This window comes from Gopherus evgoodei, chromosome 1, assembly GCF_007399415.2.
Source record: "Gopherus evgoodei ecotype Sinaloan lineage chromosome 1, rGopEvg1_v1.p, whole genome shotgun sequence".
NCBI lineage: Eukaryota > Metazoa > Chordata > Testudines > Testudinidae > Gopherus > Gopherus evgoodei.
The window spans coordinates 251,749,657-251,770,516 of NC_044322.1; the positions used below are offsets into that span (position 1 = coordinate 251,749,657).

The window sequence follows — 20,860 nt, forward strand, 5'->3', positions numbered from 1 at the left end:
CATCCCAGACTTCCATGACGATGTGATCCCACCACTCAGTGCATGTTTCCCGAGCCCAAAAGCGGCGTTCCACGGTGCTGAACATTTCCGTGAATGCCAGCAGCAATTTCATGTCGTACGCATCAGGCAACTCACTATCATTGTCGGACTCCTCATCACTTTGGATCTTAAGGAATAGCTCAACTGCCAAACGTGATGTGCTGGCGAGACTCGTCAGCATACTCCTCAGCAGTTCGGGTTCCATTTCCCACAGAAATCGCGCTGCACTGAAACCGTTGAGAGAGTCAAGATGGCGCTAAATGTCGACAGAAAAACAGATTGCTGGGATGTGAAGCGATGCATCACGGGTCGTTGGGACAGGAAGCAGAATGACCCGCACCCTCCACCCACAACCCACGGCAGCAAAACGGGATGAGATGCTCTGTGGGATAGCTGTCCATAATGCACCACTCCCAACAGCGCTGCAAATACTGCAGATGTGGCCACACTGCAGCGCTGGTAGCTGTCAGTGTGGCCACACTCCAGCGCTTTCCCTACACAGCTGTACAAAGACAGCTGTAACTCCCAGCGCTGCACACCTGCAAGTGTAGCCAAACCCTGAGAGTCTTAATGAAATGTGTAAGATTGATACTGAATCACATTTCTTTCATTAAGCAGTATGGGTCTGACCAGCTCCTCCTAATTAGTCTTTGGTTCTTACAGAGTCCATGTGGTTTTGTTAGATCTGTCAGCATCTTTTGATATCATTGTCCATGATATGTTTGTTTTACCTAACACCCTGCAAAGCCTTACAGGAATGGATAAAAGAGGTCTTTCAGTAGATTTATTTTTTTCTCTGGAACAGATCTCAAAGGATGAGGAGTATCCTTTTCCTCCTTTGTTCAATGTGTAAGTATAGTGTGGGGGAAGCAGAGACACATTTTGGCCTGTGAGATTACCACTTGGCAGATGATACTCAGATCTAATTTTGGGGGTTTTTTTTGGCCAAACACTGCCTGATAGAGTTAGAAGAATGGATAGGAGCAGTCTGGTTTAGACTCAGTCTAGGTGAGACAAATTATTGTAATAAGTACTAGAATGCTTCTAGAGAATTTGGTGGTGTCTGAGTTCAACTTTTATTACAGGGATATGCCAGGCCACTGCCATTACAGTTTTTGTAGTCTGCTGTCATTTTAGATTTATTGATGCTCCTGGATTCTTAGGTACTAACTATAGTACGTATTGCCTTTTCCATCTGTGACTGGCTAGGAGCATGTGGCTGTTCCACTCTTAATTCAGACTTTGCCCCAGTAATCCATGCTTTAGTAATCTAAGGGCTAGTCTATACTGGCAATGCTAAAGCACTGCTGCGGCAGCGCTTTCACGTGCCTTGTGTGGTTGCAGCGCAGCACTGGGAGACCACTCTCTCAGCGCTCTAAAAACACCACCTCCACAAGGGGCGTAGTTCCCAGCGCTGAGAGCGTAGTTCCCAGCGCTGAGAGCGTAGTTCCCAGCGCTGAGAGCGTAGTTCCCAGCGCTGGTGCACTGTCTACACTGCCACTTTACAGCGCTGAAACTTGTTGCGCTCAGGGTGTGTTTTTTCACACCACTGAGCAGGAAAGTTGCAGCGCTGTAAATTGCCAGTGTAGATAAGCTGTAAATTGAGGTTGCTTGGGTTTATCTTTACTGCAGTTATCTCAAGTAATCAGCACCCAAGACTGAGCACTGGTTAGCCTACCCCGGGTGTGAAAAGCCAGGCACTCCCTTGTGTGTGACACTACGACTTCTCGGGGTACATCTCATGGTTCTTTGTGCTGCAGTGATTGTTTCTTTCTGAGTCGTGGACAAACATATCTGTCCTTTCGGGAAGGCATTGGAGGACAATAGCTCTCAAGTGATTTTGCGTCCTCGCTGCAAAGAGGGCAGATTGCCAGCCTGAGTGAAAGTGCAACCCTGGCTCTGTACTTCCAGCCAGGCAAAGTAGCCTGGGTTGAAAGCTTAACTTAATTCTGGTGGGAGGACTGGAAGGGAGTTAAGGTCAACATCTGAGTAAGAGCCTAGGCCAGTGGTCCCCAACCTTTTTGTGGCCAGTAGTACATTCATGTTTTCAGAAGTGTGTGGTGGGTGCTGACAATTTTTCAAGGCTTATTTTGTATTTGTACATTAAATAATATGAAAAACATCATATTTAATATTTCATAATATATGAATCCAGACAGAAGCCGCGAGGACAGAGAACACTGGTGCCCGCAGCTCCGGAATACTCTGTCCCCAGCAGGCGCGGGACCCCGGCTTCTCTTCCCTGCTGGGCACTGGGCGGGCCCGCGCCTGTCGGGGCAGAGCCAGCTCTAGGGTTTTTGCCATCCCAAGCAAAAAAATTTTTGCCTGCCTCCAACCCCAGCCTTGGGCTCTCCAACACAACCCCAACTATTGCTCTCCCCTACCCACACCCAAATGCACATGGAAGGCATAGGGACTAACCCTCAAACCTTGTACCCGAAAAGGGATGGGGATCTAGTAAAGAGGGTTCAGGCAGAGGAGTGGGTTCGGGGGTGTTTAGGGGCTCTACACTGGCAGAGAAGCGGGGTGTGATGTACTCGTGAAGGAGGAGAGGGGGTATCAGGAGGCTTGCGGGAGAAGAGGGGAAGGGGGAATTACGGGAAGAGAGGGCTGGGGGGGAGTACAAGGGGAGAGGTGCGGGTGAACGGAGAGTACAAGGGGAAGGGGTTCAGTGAAGGAGCGATGGGGGAAGTACAAGTGAAGAGGCCATGAGCGAGATGGGGGGTGCAAAGACTGAGAGGGGCAGGCACTGACACCTGCTTCCCCAGCCCCAGCAGGCAGAGCCGAGAGGATGGACACTGACCCCCAGGTGCCCGAGCCACAGGGGTCCCCTGGCGGGGCAGTATCCCCAGCTGCCCCGTTCCAAGCCAGGCTTTGCCTCTCCCCACCCCTGTGGCTGTGAGGACCCAGGGCAAGCAGCACGGGGCTGAGGCGGGGGAGGTGCACGGCAGGCTGAGTCCAGGGGGAGAAGGGGGCAGCTCCCTGGCAGCTCAGGCAGCCCAGCCACTTGCGAGCCGGGATCCACGCCCCCTGCCCAGCCCAGTGGCGCCCTGCAGAGCCCACTCAGGCAGGGAAACACTGCACTGCCCTGGGGAGACTCGCAGTGGCAGCAGGACCCCTCCTCCCTCCCTGCATCCCAGGTCCCGCTTCCCTCCCTCCCTGGCTCCTCACACGTTCTGGGAGCCCCTCTTGCCGCCGCAGCCCGGGCTTAGCTCCAGGGGACGATGCTCTGACTCTCCAGCAGCAGGGCTCTGGCCAGGGCCGGCTCCCGGCTTTTTGTCCCCCCCCCAAGCAGCCCTGGTGTTCTCTGTCCTCGGCAGGCGTGGGGTCGTGGCTTCTCTCCGGCTTAAGCCGTGGCCCTGCACCTGCCAGGGACCAAGAACACCGGCGCCCGCAGCCTGCAGCCCCGGAGTTCTCTGTCCCTGGCAATCATGGGGCCGCAGCTTCTCTACCCTGCTGGGCACTAGGTGGGTGCACATAAATGCCCCAGTGGGTGCCATGGTGCCCATGGGCACTGCGTTGGGGACCACTGGCCTAGGCTTACTCTGCAGTGAGGACATATGCCTTGAGGCTACCTGAGAAAAGGACTCAAACCTTCAACTGATGTGGTAGAATGTCACGTGAATAGGCCAGATCACTTTAGTAGTCAACATTCCATGCTCTGTGATCAACACGTGTTGTCTGTCTGCTTCTGAGTGCATGTCAAACTGTTCTTTATAACCTATGAAATCTAAAATGGTCTGTTACCCAGGTAATTAGAGAGAGAGCGTCTCTCTGTTCATGTTCTGTCACAGGAATTGAAATCTGCAGGGTTGCTCTTGCTATGGGTTCCAGATTTTAAATTGTCCATGGCCAGGAGTGGTAGGGTGTTCCTGTTAGCCCATGTTAACAGACAAAGAGATTATTGTGTTTCGTTGACTTGTAATTGATTTTAGTGATGTAAATCTCCCAAGTGTCAAATATAAATTTCTTTAAAAACAAAGCAAAATCCAAAACTCAGTCACACAAACACCTGATTTAGCAGTTTATGATTATACCAGTGATAGGTGGAGGAATAAAGATTTTTGAACTAAAGATATGGCAGACAACTATGGTCTTACGCTATGACCACTCCTATACTAGAACTCCATTTACAGTACAGTAGCACCTTAACACAATTAAAATACAAGTTGGACATGACTGGGTAGATGGGACTTTGCAGAGCCTTTACAATGGTTTGGTAAAACTTTTTAAAACAATGTTCAGTCTTAACTGTATTTTAATCACGTCTATCCTCTACTGTATTGTATTGAAGGATTCAGTTATTGTACTGTTTGCAGTGTAAACAGGACCTAACAGAACAATGAATTTTTCAAATATTTTGTAAAAAAAGGATGTTTAGTTTTTTGAGTTTAGTAATTAGTAATTTTTGTTAGTAATTAGGGATCCTAAAAACAGATCCCATGTTTAGTTTTAAAGGTTTGCAGTTTAACATTCCTGACCTATATTGGTTTGTGTTATAAACTCAGTGTTTTTAAATGTAGGTTTTAAAGTTTAATTTTCTTTTCTGTATAGGATGTTCATAATTTGCACAATTCAGACCAACAGCTCTGTTACATATTTATACATGAGCTTTGGAACCATCACAGCCTATAGAGTAAAATGTCTTATTTAGACAAGTAATAAAATCATCATGACACTACTCTGAAAATTAATGATATGCACCATATATAGTTTTAAAATGTGCTGTTCATTGCCTATTTAGTTTGTGTCCTCCTCCCTCCACCCTGCCAGGGCATTGTGATTAAATCATATTTAAAGATAATCTTTTGGCAAATTTAACTTCAGTCCTTTTTTAGTTATACAAATGACTTGCAAATAACAAATGGCTGAAAATTTGAGGGGAAATGGGGTGGAGGGTTCATTGCACTTCTGTGCCTTACAAACAGCTGTAAACTAATTTTCTTTTCAAATGTTGACAAAGTCCTTTCCAGCGTAAACCTCCTATGCCAAGTTTTCATTCCACAATAAAGCTGTGGAAATAGATGTGTAGAATAGGAGTGATTGCACTGGGTCACCATAACACAGAGAGAGTTACAGGACACATGACAGTGAGTTTAATTAACAGTCTGAATGTGTAAAAATGCTGTCTTCTATTTTCATTTCATTTTAAATAAGCTCTGTCCCTACTGTGCTGACCATGCTAGCAATAACTATATTGTAACAAGGTTACAGTTAGCACAGTTTCCCTGATCTGCATGGGCCGGAGCTCCTTTCTCAGACACTTGACAGCCAAACATTGTTATAGCTCTACTCCACTAGGTGCATGCAGTTATGTAACATGTTTCTGATTGGAAAACTTCTTGTTTTGCACTGAACAAGAAAGTCATGCTAGCTACAACTCTGTTTATTGCAGTCATCATGATTTTATTACTGCTGTGGGCAGGGCATAAGTCTGGATGTTTTTGAGAATTTTATATTGTCAGTACATTTAAATCTGCTGCTGGGCAGGGCTGCAGGTAGTTACGTTTGTGGACTAGACTGTATTTTCAAGTCCTGGGATTGGATGCATCTTCTAGTATATAATTTGTTACTTTTTGGGGAGAGGGAGGAGTGGTAATGGGCAACATTAAAGGTGACCTGCAAAGGGGAAAAATTGGGGTTGTGCTTTTCCTTTGTATAGTATGTAAGAAGGGTCTGATAGGTGGTTTTTGTTTTTTAAACCATTTTTCCACTTGTTTGTTGCATTATTAATTCAGGTTCTGTTTACCTGTAATACACTGATAACTGAGAACTAATAAAATAATAACATGACAAAAGCTAAGCAAATGAAAATCAAACAATTTGAGAAGAGAAGGAGAATTTGTTTTTTGTTGAGTACTGTTTAACTCCAATAACTAACATTATGGAGAAAAGGATTCCACACTCCCACACAGGTCTGAAAGCTAGCAATGTACAGTCTCTGAGATATCCAATAAATCCTCCAGCAAAATCAAGGAAGACCAGAATTGACATATCTGTAATCAGGAAAAAAAATATATTTTAAAGAAACCCATTTTTAAAAAAAATCCTTTGCAAGTCACCTTTAACTACCCACTCCAAAGAGAGTTGCTGTCAGGTGGAATACTATGTATGAGAAGATGCTCATAGTTTGTGTTTGATGTGCATTTACAGTGTCCATTTATGGAATTTGGTTTTATGATAAGGAAGAATGCCAAAGAATTGCAGAGCTCATGAAAAAGTAAGTGATGATGGGTAAACAAGATTTTTGTGCTTGTTATGTGTATGTACTTCTGTATATACATGCACTTTATATTGCTTGGATGGTATTACACCTCCGAACATTAACCTCATTTATACTGAACTTGTTGAAAATAATATTGTGTCACACACCACTAAATATTATGTATTTAAAAATAAATGTGTAAACAGAATACAGTACTTTTACATAATTCGATATCTCTCAAATTATATCAGAATGTAATGGGTTATCTGATTTATTCTCTAAAACCTAACAGATCTATTTCAGAGAGTGTCTCAATGAAAAAGTACTACATTGGGGTTAGAATCAATAATTTCCCCCCTCTTTTGGGGGACCTGTAGCTTTAAAAGGAATAACCGTTACACGTGTGCAAAAAGAAGAAAAGGGGTAAGTGGAGGGAGGGGACATTTAATAAAGAATGCCTGCAGGTTTTTTCTGTATTTTTCTATGTCCTTTCCATGTTAACCTTGAACAACAACTTCTATTTCTCCTTTTTTTTTTTTTAACAAAATGTGCAAGATTAAGTTCTTTGTCATTTTTCTGAAACATAAGGCTCTGACTTCAATATATTTGTTTGCTTAATAAAACAATTTTCAGTGTGTTTTATAAGCTCTAATTATACAATCAAATCAGAGATCAAACACCTCACATAAAACCATATATATTCTGTGCAACATTTCATTTCTGATAGTATTACTGATGTCCACTCATCTAGCTTTTTCACTGCTTTCTTTAAGAGTCCATTGCTGGCAGAGCCCATCCCTTCTCTGCCTACTGCTCTATATCTAATGGTTCCTTTACCCTGCTATATGCTATATAGCTATATGCCTGCTTTTTGGCAACATTTTGTTTGTTTGTTTTTGATGGGGAAGGGGTTGGAAGTCCTTAATTTTTGATAAAATCTTATCAAAGGTTTTGAGGCCTTGGGTATGTTTACACTGCAGCACTAGTAGGCTTACATACAGGGAGAAATATAGCAGTTTATAAGACAGAAAAAAAAAATCACCACAGCATGTCCTACAGCACTGAAGTGGCTAAATTGTGACCCAAGAAATAAGTGATAGAGAAACAGTTTACAGAAATAAGCAATGATCCCTAGGAAACCTGGGCTTTTAACAGCTAATATTAGTTAACTAGCTCAAGTTGCAGTTGGTGGTGATTAGGCACTCTCAAACTGGTAATTTACTACAATAAAGACTAGTTTTCGCAGGATTCATGCTATTGGAAAGCATGTGTAGTGGTTTATAATAACAGCATTTCATAGAGATTAAAAAATACCCTGTAGCTCAGCCAAGTGGCTGTGTGCTAGAACTCTCAGCATTCTGCTGCAATTATAAAACAGCTGGGGCAGGAAATTGGTCATTTACTACAAGTTAATGACTGAATTGTGTCTGTTCCCCACCTCCCACCACCAGTCAGAGCTGAATAACACAATAAATTCTCTGTACCTTCTGGCTATGGAACTTGTGATTGAGTTTCAGGCATTCAAGTCTTTATGGCCCTGTTTGCACAGAATTTGGAGGAACTTCATCTTGTCCCCAGTCAAGCCATCCTTTTATATAGACTGCAAAAATATATAGACTTCTAGAGTTTTGTTTAATGATTAAAAATAATTGTGGTTAAACTTGATATTTTCATTTATTTCTGCCTTATGGATTCTCACTTTACCCCTCACTTCCAGTCTAACTCAGCAGGAGCAATTCAAAGCACGGCAAGGGGCTGGAGCAGGAGCCTCTCCAATGATCCAGAGCTCTGGTGATAGCAAGGAAGTGGATATCTTACGGATGCTTACCAAGGCCAAAGATGAATATACCAAGGTGAGTTTTGTTCTGTGTAAAATTTCCTTTGGGCATCATGATAACATGACACTACCTCTTGTCATTTTGTTTTATAATGGATTTATGTTCTTTTTGTAAAATTACTTTGCAAACCCCAAATAATTACAGTGTTGGAGCAATATGCCTGATGTGGTTTTCCCTGACAAAACATGCAAAACAATTTCATGTTTGTGTATCAGTATCTTCTAAGGAAAATAATACATATAGGAATTTTTGCTTTTCTGTGGGGGCATTATTAAGTGATCATAGAATCATAGGACTGGAGGGGACCTTGAGAGGTCATCTAGTCTAGTCCTCTGCACTCATGGCAGAATTAAGTATTATCTACGTGATGTGAGCTTATGGGATACATTTCAGTGACTTTGATTTTTTGACACATGAATCTACATACTCCTTGCATATTCATTGATGCCTAAGAGTTGTAACTTCTTTAATGTGGATGACGTACTCATGGTGGCTTCTAGCTGCTGGGAAGTTATTCTCAGTTTCTTTGACAAATATCTAATGTCTTTTTAAACATTAGTTTTGGTTGAGAAGACCCCTACCTCACATGTAAGTAACTGTTTTTAAATGTAGTTGGTGAGATGTAGTTTAGTCATTGATGGATGAAAATGAAAAGGTTTGAAACCTAGTATAATTCGAACCCACATGCTTCCTCTGTGTTCTGGAGTTTCTAAGACATCTAAGTAACTAATGGATTAATTAACTTTCTTCTCTTTATTACTGAGCAGCCCAAAATGTTTAACCTTTCTGAATAAAAGTCTAATCATTTCAATTATTCATATCAATGGTGTAAACTATTTCAGAGCCTCCGTTGGATCCTGCTGCTGTTTCCTCTCTTTTATATGCAGCACCGTTGAATAATGAGCTCATAACATATAAGAGTTTTGGATCTGGGAATATATTTTTTTTAACACAAGCAATTTAAAGAGAGGTGATTTTATTTCTTTTGTGAAATGTGGTTACTAATAAGATTTTAAGCAAGGCTGTAATGAATTTTCTTGGCTCCCATGAAATGTAGCCTTTGTTTCTTGTGGCAGAGCTGCTTTTGAAGCCAGCATCTTGAGACCTGTTCTGTGTAAGAGGTGGGTTTAATGCTTTAAACAGATGACAAAAAGAAGACTTATTGTGTAATTTAATCCTGAATTTGTACCTAGGCTTGGATCAAAACTTTGTTGCTTAATATACAATAAAATGTTTACAACTAATTTGAATAGCCACTATTGAAAAAAACTATAATGGTACCTTCTGGAAAATCTAGAAGAACATTAGGCTTGTGCTCAGATATCTTTGTGATGAATGAATGATAGAGAAAATTCTCTCCCTCTCCCTTTATACATATAAATGTATGTAGTAGGATAATAGAGGAGGAGATATACAAAAATATTTTCTTCTGAGATATGTCTGTAAACAAAGTCTGAATATTTTGTAAATTTGCTGCTGCTGCTGCTTATGCCCCACATAATCCTATGTTTGTGGCATCATAATTGGTTGCCAAGGAAATATTCTGCAACAGAGCACTTCGCCTTCAGCTGGGGCAAAAGCAGCAGGAATAGCTGACCTGGTACAGACTAGAGATCATGTTTTCATGCCAGTGTCCTTAGTAACATAAAATTACGAAAGGAGGAAGACGACGAATAGTGACACACAGATTTATTTTTACATTAAATCAGGAGTATCATTTCAGAAGAATTTGGGAGGAAAGGTCAAAGTTGCATCAGCATCTAAAACATTGTTATAGAATATATTATATCCTGCAGAGTTCGGAGAAGGAGTAAAATGCGAAAGACATAATGGAGTATATAGACCTATGAAAAGTCAGAGGAGGAAGGCAAACCAAGGTCTGGGGAGGCAGCTATCCCCCTTGCCTCAAATGACACCCCTATTTCAAATGCCACTATACTGCACAACTACCATTATTTTTGACCACTTCACAACTGTTATACTTTCTTGCCAGATTGTCTCAAGACTCATTGTGCTGAAATCAGCTTGTCAAGTCTACTTATTAACCATTCTGCATTCTCTGTGATTTGGGAGGATAATGGAAGCCTCGTGAGCCACAGGGTACGTCCATACTACCCGCCGGATCGGCGGGAAGCGATCGATCTATCGGGGATCGATTTATCGCATCTGGTTTAGATGCGATAGATCGATCCCTGAATGCACTCCCCGTCGACTCCGGAACTCCACCAGAGCGAGAGGTGGAAGTGGAGTCAACGGGAGAGCCGCAGCCGTCGATCCCGCACCGTGAGGACGGGAGGTAAGTCGAAATAAGAGAAGTCGACTTCAGCTATGAGAATAGCGTAGCTGAAGTTGCGTATCTTACATCGACACCATCCCCTCCCCCAGTGTAGACCAGGCCATAGAGTAGGAACAGACAAGATAAACAGACAGGTTTCAGTGCATTCAAGAGGTCTGTTTTCTTTCATTGAAGTCCAGTGGTAAAATTCTCCAAAGAGCTGAAGTGACTTAAGGGCATGTCATGGTACAATCCCCCACTCTGAACCTTAGCGTCCAAAAGATGGGGTACCAGCATGAGTTCCTCTAAGCTCAATCCCAGCTTAGAACCTGTAGCGCTGCCACCAACCAGGAATTCCAGTGCCTGGTACACTCTGGTCCCCCCCAAAACCTTGCCCGGGGACCCCCAAGACCCAGACCCTCTGGATCTCAACACAAGGAAAGTAAACCCTTTCCCCCACCATTGCCTCTCCCAGGCTTCCCCTCCCTGGGTTATCCTGGAAGATCACTGTGTGATTCAAACTCCTTGAATCACAAAACAGAGAGGACAATTCACCCTCCTCCCACCTTCTCTTTCCCCCTCCCAGACTCTTCTTGAGAGAGAGTAATCCTGGCACAGAGAGAAATCAGCCTCTCTCTCCCCTTTCCCCCACCAGTTCCCTGGTGAATTCAGACCCAGTCCCCTGGGGTCTCACCAGAATAAAAAAAACAATTAGGTTCTTAAACAAGAAAAGCTTTTAATTAAAGAGAGAAAAAACAGTAAAAATTATCTTTGTAAATTTTAAAAAAATGGAATAGGTACAGGGTCTTTCAGCTATAGACACTGGGAATACCTAAGTATACCTAAGTATACCTAAGCCTAAGTATACAAGTACAAATTAAAATCCTTTCAGCAAAAATACCAATTTGAACTCCTTTCAGCCAAATGCACATTTGAACTTCTTCCAACCAAATACACATTTGCAAATAAAGAAAACAACCATAAGCCTAACTCGCTTTATCTACCTATTACTCACTAGTCTGGACTTATAAGAGCCTGTATTGGAGAGATTGGAGAGAAACCTGGTTGCATGTCTGGTCACTCTGAGCCCCCAGAGTGAACAACAACCAAAACTAACAGCACAGCACAAAAATTTCCCTCCCTCAAGATTCGAAAGTATCCTGTCCCCTGATTGGTCCTCGGGTCAGGTGACAGCCAGGCTCACTGTTCTTGTTAACCCTTTCCAGGCAAAGAGATATGAAGCACTTCTGTTCTATTAACTCTTACTTATCTGTTTATGACAGGGCATGTCTACATTGCTGTACAGCTCAGACCAAGGGGGGGGTGAATAGCAGTGTGCATCAAAGTGCTGCTCTGTAACTCCATGTGTGGATGCTGCATGCACAAACTTTAAAGGTTAAGTAACTCCAGAGGGACCTAACAAAGCTAGGTGAATAGACAACACAATGACATATGCCATTCGGTGTTGATTAATGTAAAGGAAACTTTTCTTAACACAAATATCTATTTTAATGTTATTGGCACACTCTTCCCTCTTCCATACTGGATCTTCAAATTGTTGTTCTGATGTTGTCTTTCTACGCCATCCATATGTAATGGGTTTTAAAGGGCAACTGCAAAGCAAAAGTGAAACTTTAGTTAAGCCCAGATTTCTGCCCTCATTAACCAGGCCTTGGGGCATTGAGCATAGAAATCAATATAAACTCTTGCCTTCTGTGAAATCCTCTTGGTACTTCCTAGTTCATTTGAAGAGCTCCTAAAATTCACCATTGTGTGCTATCAAAAAGGGGGAGGGATAGCTCAGTGGTTTGAGCATTGACCTGCTAAACCCAGGGTTGTGAGTTCAATCCTTGAGGGGGCCATTTGGGGACTGGTCCTGCTTTGAGCAGGGGGTTGGACTAGATGATCTCCTGAGGTCCCCTCCAACCCTAATAATCTATGATTCTATCTATGAAATACCACAGCCTGCACTAGGATTGATGAGACTTTTGACATTTGAGATACCCCAGACATCTTCAGTGAACTAGTGTATACTAACAAGTTTTTACACCAAAGGTCAAGAATTGTAGCAGGTTAGCTTATATAGCTCTCTGTGTTGAATGCTGCCCACCCAGCCTAGCAGAGGGCATTCAGTACAGCATTTTATAGTTAACTCAAGTTCCATTTTTGCTTTGCAGTTCTCCTTTCAGGGCAAAGTTTACTATTTGGTTGTCATGGTTTCCTAGTCCTGTTGCTTGAAGCAGTTGCTGACCTTATGCCAGATGGGCACAGCATGAAGGAAGATTCAAGAACTTAACTAACGTTTTCCACCTCGCTGCTGGCAGCCCTTTTAGCATGTCTGTGTTTGTGCCTCCAAAAACCAGTACTGAAGGCAGCATCTGAGCCAGAGGTTGAAGTAGAACAGCAGGATCGCAGGTGTATGAATTGAACTTTGATTCTCCTTCATGACATTTCCTCCCCCGAGCACCATTGTAGGAGTTACATGCCTGTCCACACAGCCACTGAAATATTTTGAGAAGTAGTTGTCAGTTAGGACAGTTCCCTCAAGTCCAGCATTCCACAGAACCAGGACATAAATACCCTGCCTTCTCTAAGACCCCTCAAGATCTTCTTTATTGGCCTCTTCATTCAGTCATTGAACCAATCTGTCCCTCTCTTTCTCATTAGTTTTCTCATGATGATAGGTGTATTAGAAATGAATGCACTGGATAGTTTTCAGTCCACTCTGCCTTGTATATCTCTCAAGTTTATTTTTAACTGTTTGGTAGCTATTCTGGCTTATGATCAGTCCTTTGAATCCTGCCAGTTTTGCATCTGCTACTCAGACCACCCATTGTTTCTTTAGTAGTAGTACCACCATAGGACCTAGGAGCCTTTGCCATGTCCAGGACCCCACAGTGCTAGGCACTGGATAGATACAGAATGAAAAGATGGTCCCCACCCCAAGGAGCTTACATTCTAAGACAAGAGCCAGTACATGGATATAGACACATGGGAGCGTACAACGAAACAGTAAGACATGGTTCAGCATGATAGGCAGGGGTCTCTGAACACCAAAAGCCTAAGAGCCCGATCGTTTTAGTAATTGCATAGGAACTGTATCAGACCCGTGGTCCATCTGTTCCATTATTCTATTTCCAACAATGCATAGAATCAGATGCCTCAGAGGAAGGTGTACAAGCCCAAAGTCAACAATTAAAGAATGATCTGGACATAAGGAGAGCTTTTTCCTAATATTCATCTGTTAGAGGTTGGTTTATGTTCTGAAGAATGAGGATTTATAGCTCCTCCACATTTTTGTTTGTTGTGTCTAATTAACTTATTCTTGTTATTAGTACAAATATTTAATCCTTCTGTGAAGCCTGCTTATTTCTTGTTCACAGTAGTATCTTGTATCAGAGTTCCACGGGCTAATACTGCTTTCTTTGTACAGTGCATAATTTCCTTTTATCAAATTTGTATTTATTGTTATTCAATTATGAGAGGGTAAAGAAAAGCATTTGATTTACCTTTTCTGTACTATTCATTATTTTTTATACCTCCAGCATGTTTCCCCTTATTTGCGCCTTCTCTAAACTAAATATTCCCAGTTTCTCCTCATATTTTACTCTTTCCATACTGTTAATCATTTTTATCAAGCATCTCTGAATCCCCCTCTACTTCTGCCCTATCCTTTTTGAGATAAGAATACCAGTTAACATATCACTGTTTAACAAATGAATATACTCTCAAATGCTAACCAATCATATACTTCAATTTTTTTCCTTAAGCTTTTAAGTGTGTATAAACTATACATGTTATCTGACTGTCGATGGCATGTGACTGTTATCTAGAGGAGATCAGCAAATATAACCTTCAACCCTAGGAAAAAAGATTTAAAATATAGTCCTGCCTTATAACTCTGTTTTTAAAAAAAAACAAAAAACAGAAACTAGTAAAAATAGTAAACAGTAATTTACTGTACAGCGTTATTTTATAGGCCATCTCTAAATTTTGTTCCATGTAATTTTCAGTGGAAAAGCTATAGGATACCAGCTTTCAAACTGACACACTTATGTTCTCTAATCGTCTCTCCATTTCTCTTTCTTTTTTTTTTCCTCTTCCTTTTTGAAAACCAGCAGCAATCCACACAGGAGCATTCAAGAAAAACAAATGTGCATTGAATTGCAAGGCTTATGCTTTTTTGAGGGTGGCAGTTGTCTCTCAATAGAGCTATATCTGCCAGGCAAGCTGAAATTATGAGGTTATGAAAGTACTAATATAAAATATGTAAGAAGTGCCTATTGATAGCCTATAAATATATGTGCATATAAATCCTTCAGGTAGCTAAGCTACTTACAAGCCATAACAGAACTAGCTGTTCACTGATAGAGAAAACCTGTAGCTGTGGTCTGGTGTCTAAGGTGCAAGGCTGGTTTTCCCTTATGTACAGGAAAAGGAAAAGATGAGGAAGAGAATTGGGATTTTTTTTCTTTTTTAAAGGCTTACGTACAAAGCATTGTGGACTTGAGTCTGTCAGCTTACATATGCTAACGTTCCTAGGAAATGAGATTGACTTCTATTCAGTATCCTCATTTATCACAATCAGTTGTAGGGCTTGCAAGTGGTGGTATTTCTTGAAGATTTAACCAGTTTGGAATTTTATGATACAAAGTTAGGGGAGAACATCCCTTTAAAAAGTGGTAGTTTCTTTCATTCCAAAATGTTTTATTTCTGTTGCAGTGTAAGACCTGTTCAGAGCCAAAACAAATGACCAGTTCCTCTGCCATCTATGACAACCCCAATCTGATCAAACCGATACCAGTGAAGCCCGTTGAAACTCAGCACCAACAAATACCTCAGCAAGGCAAGGTACACTTTAATTTGCACTTTGACTAGTGCTGCTATAACATATCAGGCATGGGAGGATGCTTGCGTAGATCAAATAGTACAATAATGCAAAGTGGAATTAGGGTAAATGGGATGGTCTTAATGCAAAATGAATATCTCTTTACAAAAAATAGCTTTTTTGTGTAAAATGGTTATTTAAAACACAGATGTTGTGTGCTGATTCAAGCAAAAACAATTCAAGAATGTTGTTGTGGTTGCAGACAAACCCCCAACTAGCCAGTGGAACACAGCTAATTTTATTATTCATTTATTAATTTAAATTTGTACAAATGCCTTTCCATACATGATTGATGCCTTTTATATAACTTAAAAAAAAATCACAATGCAAAATCTAGCAAGCTGCATCCATTGTGCCATGATAAGGCGAGAGACAGAAAATGACAGTGCTTCCCACAAGGACAGAAGGTTCCTTTCTTCCCCTTCATAACTTTTTGAGCTTTTCTAATATTTTATTAGTGACTATAAGAGGAGACCCTTCTCTCTAGGCATTGAAAGTGAAGTTGGTACCTTTTTTTCTGGAGGCGGCATTTTTCTCACAGACCAGAAATTTCAAGGCTGTTTAAAAATCCTTTCCTCCCACATGACACGATCATTAAATAAACCTCTTGAGAGGAGGAAGTGTAGGTCAGTTGTCTTGGCTGTTCCTTTGATACTTCAAGATAACACTTCAGACAGTTAATGTAGTTTAATGTGCACAAGAACTGTTTCACTTATTCTCTTTTTCCTCGCAGAACATGGACTCTGAACCACAACACTTATCTTTGACAGCACTGTTTGGAAAACAAGAAAATCCTACCATATACCAAGATGTCCCAGAACAGTCACAGAAAAAGCACCAACTTAATCTTTCTGTCAGGCAGAGTGTAGTGCGTTCGCTGTCCTATGAGGAACCTGGCAGACATTCACCCTCAGCAGAGAAGCAGCTTTGCCCAGCTATTCAAAAACTTATGGTGCGTGGGACAGACCTTCATCCACTGTCTGAGCTTCCTGAGAATCGACTGTGTGAAAACGGCAATGTCCGCTCCGTAGGGGAGGTTTTCACTGGACTCTTCCAACCTGTGACTTCTCATGGTATTGTAACATCTCATCCAGCCCAGGACACAACTAGCAGTCAAAGCTTGTTACAGAAACTTCAGGGACAGTCAGGATCAGTGACCAAAATGGACCCAAGTGCAACAGGTACTGTAAGTTCAACAGCCTCAATCTTCAGCAGGACTTCTGCTACAGCATCAGCAGCACCGATAAATAACATGACCCAGCCACATCTGGTATATTTCAATGGCTCTCTTCCAGCCCAGACTTTAGAACCTCAGACTGCTGGTAAAGAACAGTCCAAACTTCCTAGACAGCCACTTTCCCTTTCTGGCAACCAGTCAACCAGTTCTGGAGTGATTTCACCTCAAGAGTTACTGAAAAAACTCCAGATAGTGCAACAGGAGCAGCAGTTACATGTGTCCAGCAGACCTACCTTGGCAGCTAAGTTTCCTGTAGTGACTCAGAACACCAACACTCTAAAACCCTTGGACGCCTGGATAGATAAGACGTCAGGTGCACAAAAGCAGAGCCCTCTCTTTCAGGTAAACATGATTTAAGGAACTAATGCCTGTGATGAAGGTATCTAGGAATCTTTTGAGCTGCAGTGCAAAAGAATTCAGTTCTGTAAGGCTGTTCTCTAATTCCCATTACAGTAAGTCCTCACTTAATGTTGTAGTTATGTTCCTGAAAAATGTGACTTTAAGTGAAACGAAGTTAAGCTAATCCAATTTCCCCATAAGAATAATGTAAATGGGGGCGGGGGTTAGGTTCCAGGGAAATTTTTTTTTGCCATACAGTACAGTACTATAGTTGGGAGGTGCCCCTGCCTTACCCACACAGGCAGAGCCCACTGGCACTGGAGGACGTTAAGTGGGGAGTTACTCTATTTCTCTCATACCCCAACAAATCTCAGGCCATCAGACTCATTTTCATTTTGTTATGCTCTTGTAGTGTAGGGGTCTGTGAGCTCTATCATATCCAAGTTAGTCTGAACAGAAGCAATGCTCCTATGCCAACATCAAGAAGTCCTGATTCTCTAGCTTTGGTAATGTAAATACTGAAGGGTCTGATCTTTCCAGATGACTAATAGCCATAGATACTTCAGGCATAGATTTTTTTTCTTAGGCACCTAAGATATATACCTAATTACCAGCTTTGTGTCATTGTTTTCAAGTTCTAGTCAGATGAGTGTCTCCTACAGGTGATTTCAGAATCAAAATGAGTCAGCATTCCCCTTGCCCAAAGTGCCCCTTGTCCATCAGTTTAAACAATGTATGAAAGTCGTTTCTTCTTGTTCATCTAGGGGCTAAAGCCTAGAAAAGACCAAAACATAAAAATCTTCAGAACAGGACTAGCGAATCCCACCAATGTGATGTGACAATGAAGAAGTTGGTTACTGTCTCTGTAGGGACCTGATAGGACTATTCACTGGTTCTTGTATTTAATATTGTAATTTTGATTTTCTTTTCCTTTTGAACATCTTCAAATAATACTCTATCTAGCTTTATGTTCCATCCACATGATTTCTCTGATTCCCTTAATTAAGTAACAATCCATTCTTTTGCAGCCACTAGGGATGAGGCAGCTCACTACATTGCTAATCTGATTTTCTTTTGCAACAATAGCTACTTGTAGTAATTCAACAATTTTCTACTTTTTATATCCTTGTTTTTCTTGAAAAATATTTCTAGTGTCTCTTTTTATCTTTCAAAAAACAACCTGAATTTTGGTGACTGTGCTTCATGGAACTGTCTGGGTTTGGTACCTTAGAAAATTCAAGAAACTTGAAGAACTGTTGACTATTACTGCTGTCCTTGTTGCCGGAGTAGAACCACAGCTAGCTTAGCTTCCTTGTAGTGGCTTCCATGCTCAAATGTCCTCACAAAAAGTCCAGTTCCTGGGTGAGCATTTAAAGACCCTCTTGGCTTCTTTGCTAACTGATAGTCGAGAAGGCCTTTAATTGTGCTGGAGCCTAGCAGCCCCACTGGAAAGCTGATTGCTTTACAGTTCTGGTGAATGAAGTCCAGAAGCTGTGAGTAAGGATGTTACTTTGAGGAGCCAGAAAACTCTTCAGATGTGCTCCAAATTTGTGAATGCTGATAAGAAAAAAGTTGCTAACTTTATTTTCCCAACTCACTGAAATATGAGCACACTTTTCTTGACTTTCCCCACTTTACCAAACTAGCCATAACCATCCTTTTTTACTTAAGAGAGTCTTACTACTCAGAGAAGCCTGAAACAAAATTGTTTAATCAACTAGCTAGCAATTTGAAGCCACATTTGTCACTAAACTCACTGGTAAGAACTGAAAATTTCCAATTCCACAAGATATATATATATAATTTTTAATGAGAACAGTATGTCTTTGGGATTCATTTGGGTGATTCTGTGTATGGTCATGTTTTCTGTGAGTTAATCAGTGAAATTTTACAGAAACAATTGCTTACAAAGGTGAATTTTGACTTCTCAGCCACCAGTGGAGATTACTATTTGCGGTGAAAGCCGCAAGAGTCCTGTGGCATCTTATTTGCGGTTATATAACTAAAGGCTTGTCTTCACATACAGTGCTACTGCAGCAGAGCTGTACCAGTGCAGCTGTGCCACTTTAGCGAAGAAGGTACTACATCAGTGGGAGAGCTTCTCCCTTCAGCATAGTTAGTCCATCTCCCTGAGAAGCGGTAGCTATGTCGACGTGAGACGATCTCTTGTTGATTATAATACTGTATACACGGGAGGGTTAGGTTGATATAAGTGCATCGCTCAGGGTATGGATTTTGCACACCCCTGAGCGACTTAGTTATACTGGTGCAGATCTGTAGTGTTTTCCTGGCCTCAGTCCTAATGAATAAAAAGAGAACATAAGAATGGCCGTATTGGGCCAGACCAGTGGTCCATCTAGCCCAGGATCTTGTCTTTCAACAGTGGCCAATGCCAGGTGCTTCAGAGGGAGCAAACAGAACAGACAATCATTGAGTGATCCATCCCCTGTTGTCCACTCCCAGCTTTGAGCAGTCAGAGGCTAGGGACAACCAGAGCATGGTGTTGCATCCCTGACTATGTTGGCCAATAGCCATTGATGGACCTATCCTCCATGAACGGATCTAATTCTTTTTTAAACCCCATTATAGTTTTGACCTTCACAACATCCCCTGGCAACAAGTCCCACAGGTTGATTATGCATTGTGCGAAGAAGTACCTCCTTTTGTTTGTTTTAAACCTGCTGCCTGTTAACTTCATTGGGTGACCCTAGTTCTTGTGTTATATGAAGGAGTAAATAACACTCCTTCATTCACTTTTTACAAACCATTCATGATTTTATAGACCTCTATCATATTCCCCCTTAGTCGTCTCTTTTCCAAGCTGAAAAGTCCCAGTTTTATTAATCTCTTCTTATATGGAATCTGTTCCATACCCTTAATCATTTTTGTTGCCCTTCTCTATACCTTTTCCAATTCTAATATATCATTTTTTGAGATGGGGAGACCGTATCATAGGATTATATAGTGGCATTATGATATTTTCTGTCCATTTCCTAAAAGTTACTAACAAAAAGGTAACCAAAGTCACAGTAATTACTTTTGTTTTGACTGGGTGAGGGGATTGCATTCTATAAGTGTGAGAAATTGTCTAACTTACTATGAAACATGCAGTCAGGATGGGGAAAATGAGCTATTCAAACCTAGAAAATAGTCATGTATCAGGTTATATATTATAAACCAGTTTGTACCAATAGAAAATAACAAAAATATAAGACATCTCAGAAAAAGAGATTGATATTGATAAGTGATAGTGACCTCGTTTTGCATGCCTTTGAAAAAGGCAAAAAAGCAGTAATTATATCTGGGTAAGCCTGAGATGGAAAGAACAACCGTTCAGAATGGCACTTGATACTGGCTTCATAATCTTAATAATTTTACTAGAAGAATTCAAAGAGAAAAAGTGGCTGAGAGCAAAACTACGTACAGGGAAAAGTCATTCCAGAGATTACTACTGTAAATGTGCATAAAATGCAACAACAATTATTACAATTCCAATCTCACCTTGCTTGGCAGAGCATTACTCAAGAAGATTCCTATTGACTGACAGCGGATGGCTTTATTAGCTGAGACACCAGCAACCACTAGTGTTGTACTGGTTGTACTGCCTTTGAAACATTTAGCATTGTTTAGAAGACCTATTACAGACTATAAAAAATGATTAAGATATGATTAATCGTTAGTACCAGTACCAACCTAGATTCTGTAAGGCATGACCTATTCCATTCCATTGGGTCAGAGAGTAGACACAAACTTAGAAAGGCTAGTTAGCACAGGATTTCCTATAGAATTCAGTGACTTGGCCAAGCCAGTTATACCTATTACTGAAAAAGATGGGAAGATAAAAATCTATAGAGAGTTTAAAATCAGGGCCAATCCCTCTCAGTGTTTCTCAGTATTCTTTACTATAGACTGAAGACTTGCTTGCCACCCTGTCCAGTGAATAAACATTTAAATTAAATAGATTTGGCACAAATATATTTTTACATGCTGAAGCAAGATTAATCAAAGCAGATCCTGATAGTAAATGCACCAAAAAGTC

General features: G+C 41.3%; 1 protein-coding gene across 3 annotated transcripts in view; it reads left to right on the plus strand.

Moving 5' to 3' along the window:
- The window catches only part of DCP1B (decapping mRNA 1B), a 68,743-nt gene that overhangs the window by 35,834 nt on the left and 12,049 nt on the right, over nucleotides 1–20,860 (plus strand). For 2 of the 3 annotated variants that reach the window (XM_030542980.1, XM_030542983.1), the window contains 4 exons: nucleotides 6,193–6,259; nucleotides 7,962–8,097; nucleotides 15,080–15,208; nucleotides 15,979–16,824. In XM_030542980.1, coding sequence (XP_030398840.1) covers nucleotides 6,193–6,259; nucleotides 7,962–8,097; nucleotides 15,080–15,208; nucleotides 15,979–16,824 — 1,178 coding nt within the window. Of the gene's footprint in view, nucleotides 1–570; nucleotides 889–6,192; nucleotides 6,260–7,961; nucleotides 8,098–15,079; nucleotides 15,209–15,978; nucleotides 16,825–20,860 lie in introns of those variants that run through there. The other variant, XM_030542988.1, reaches the window with a different exon arrangement.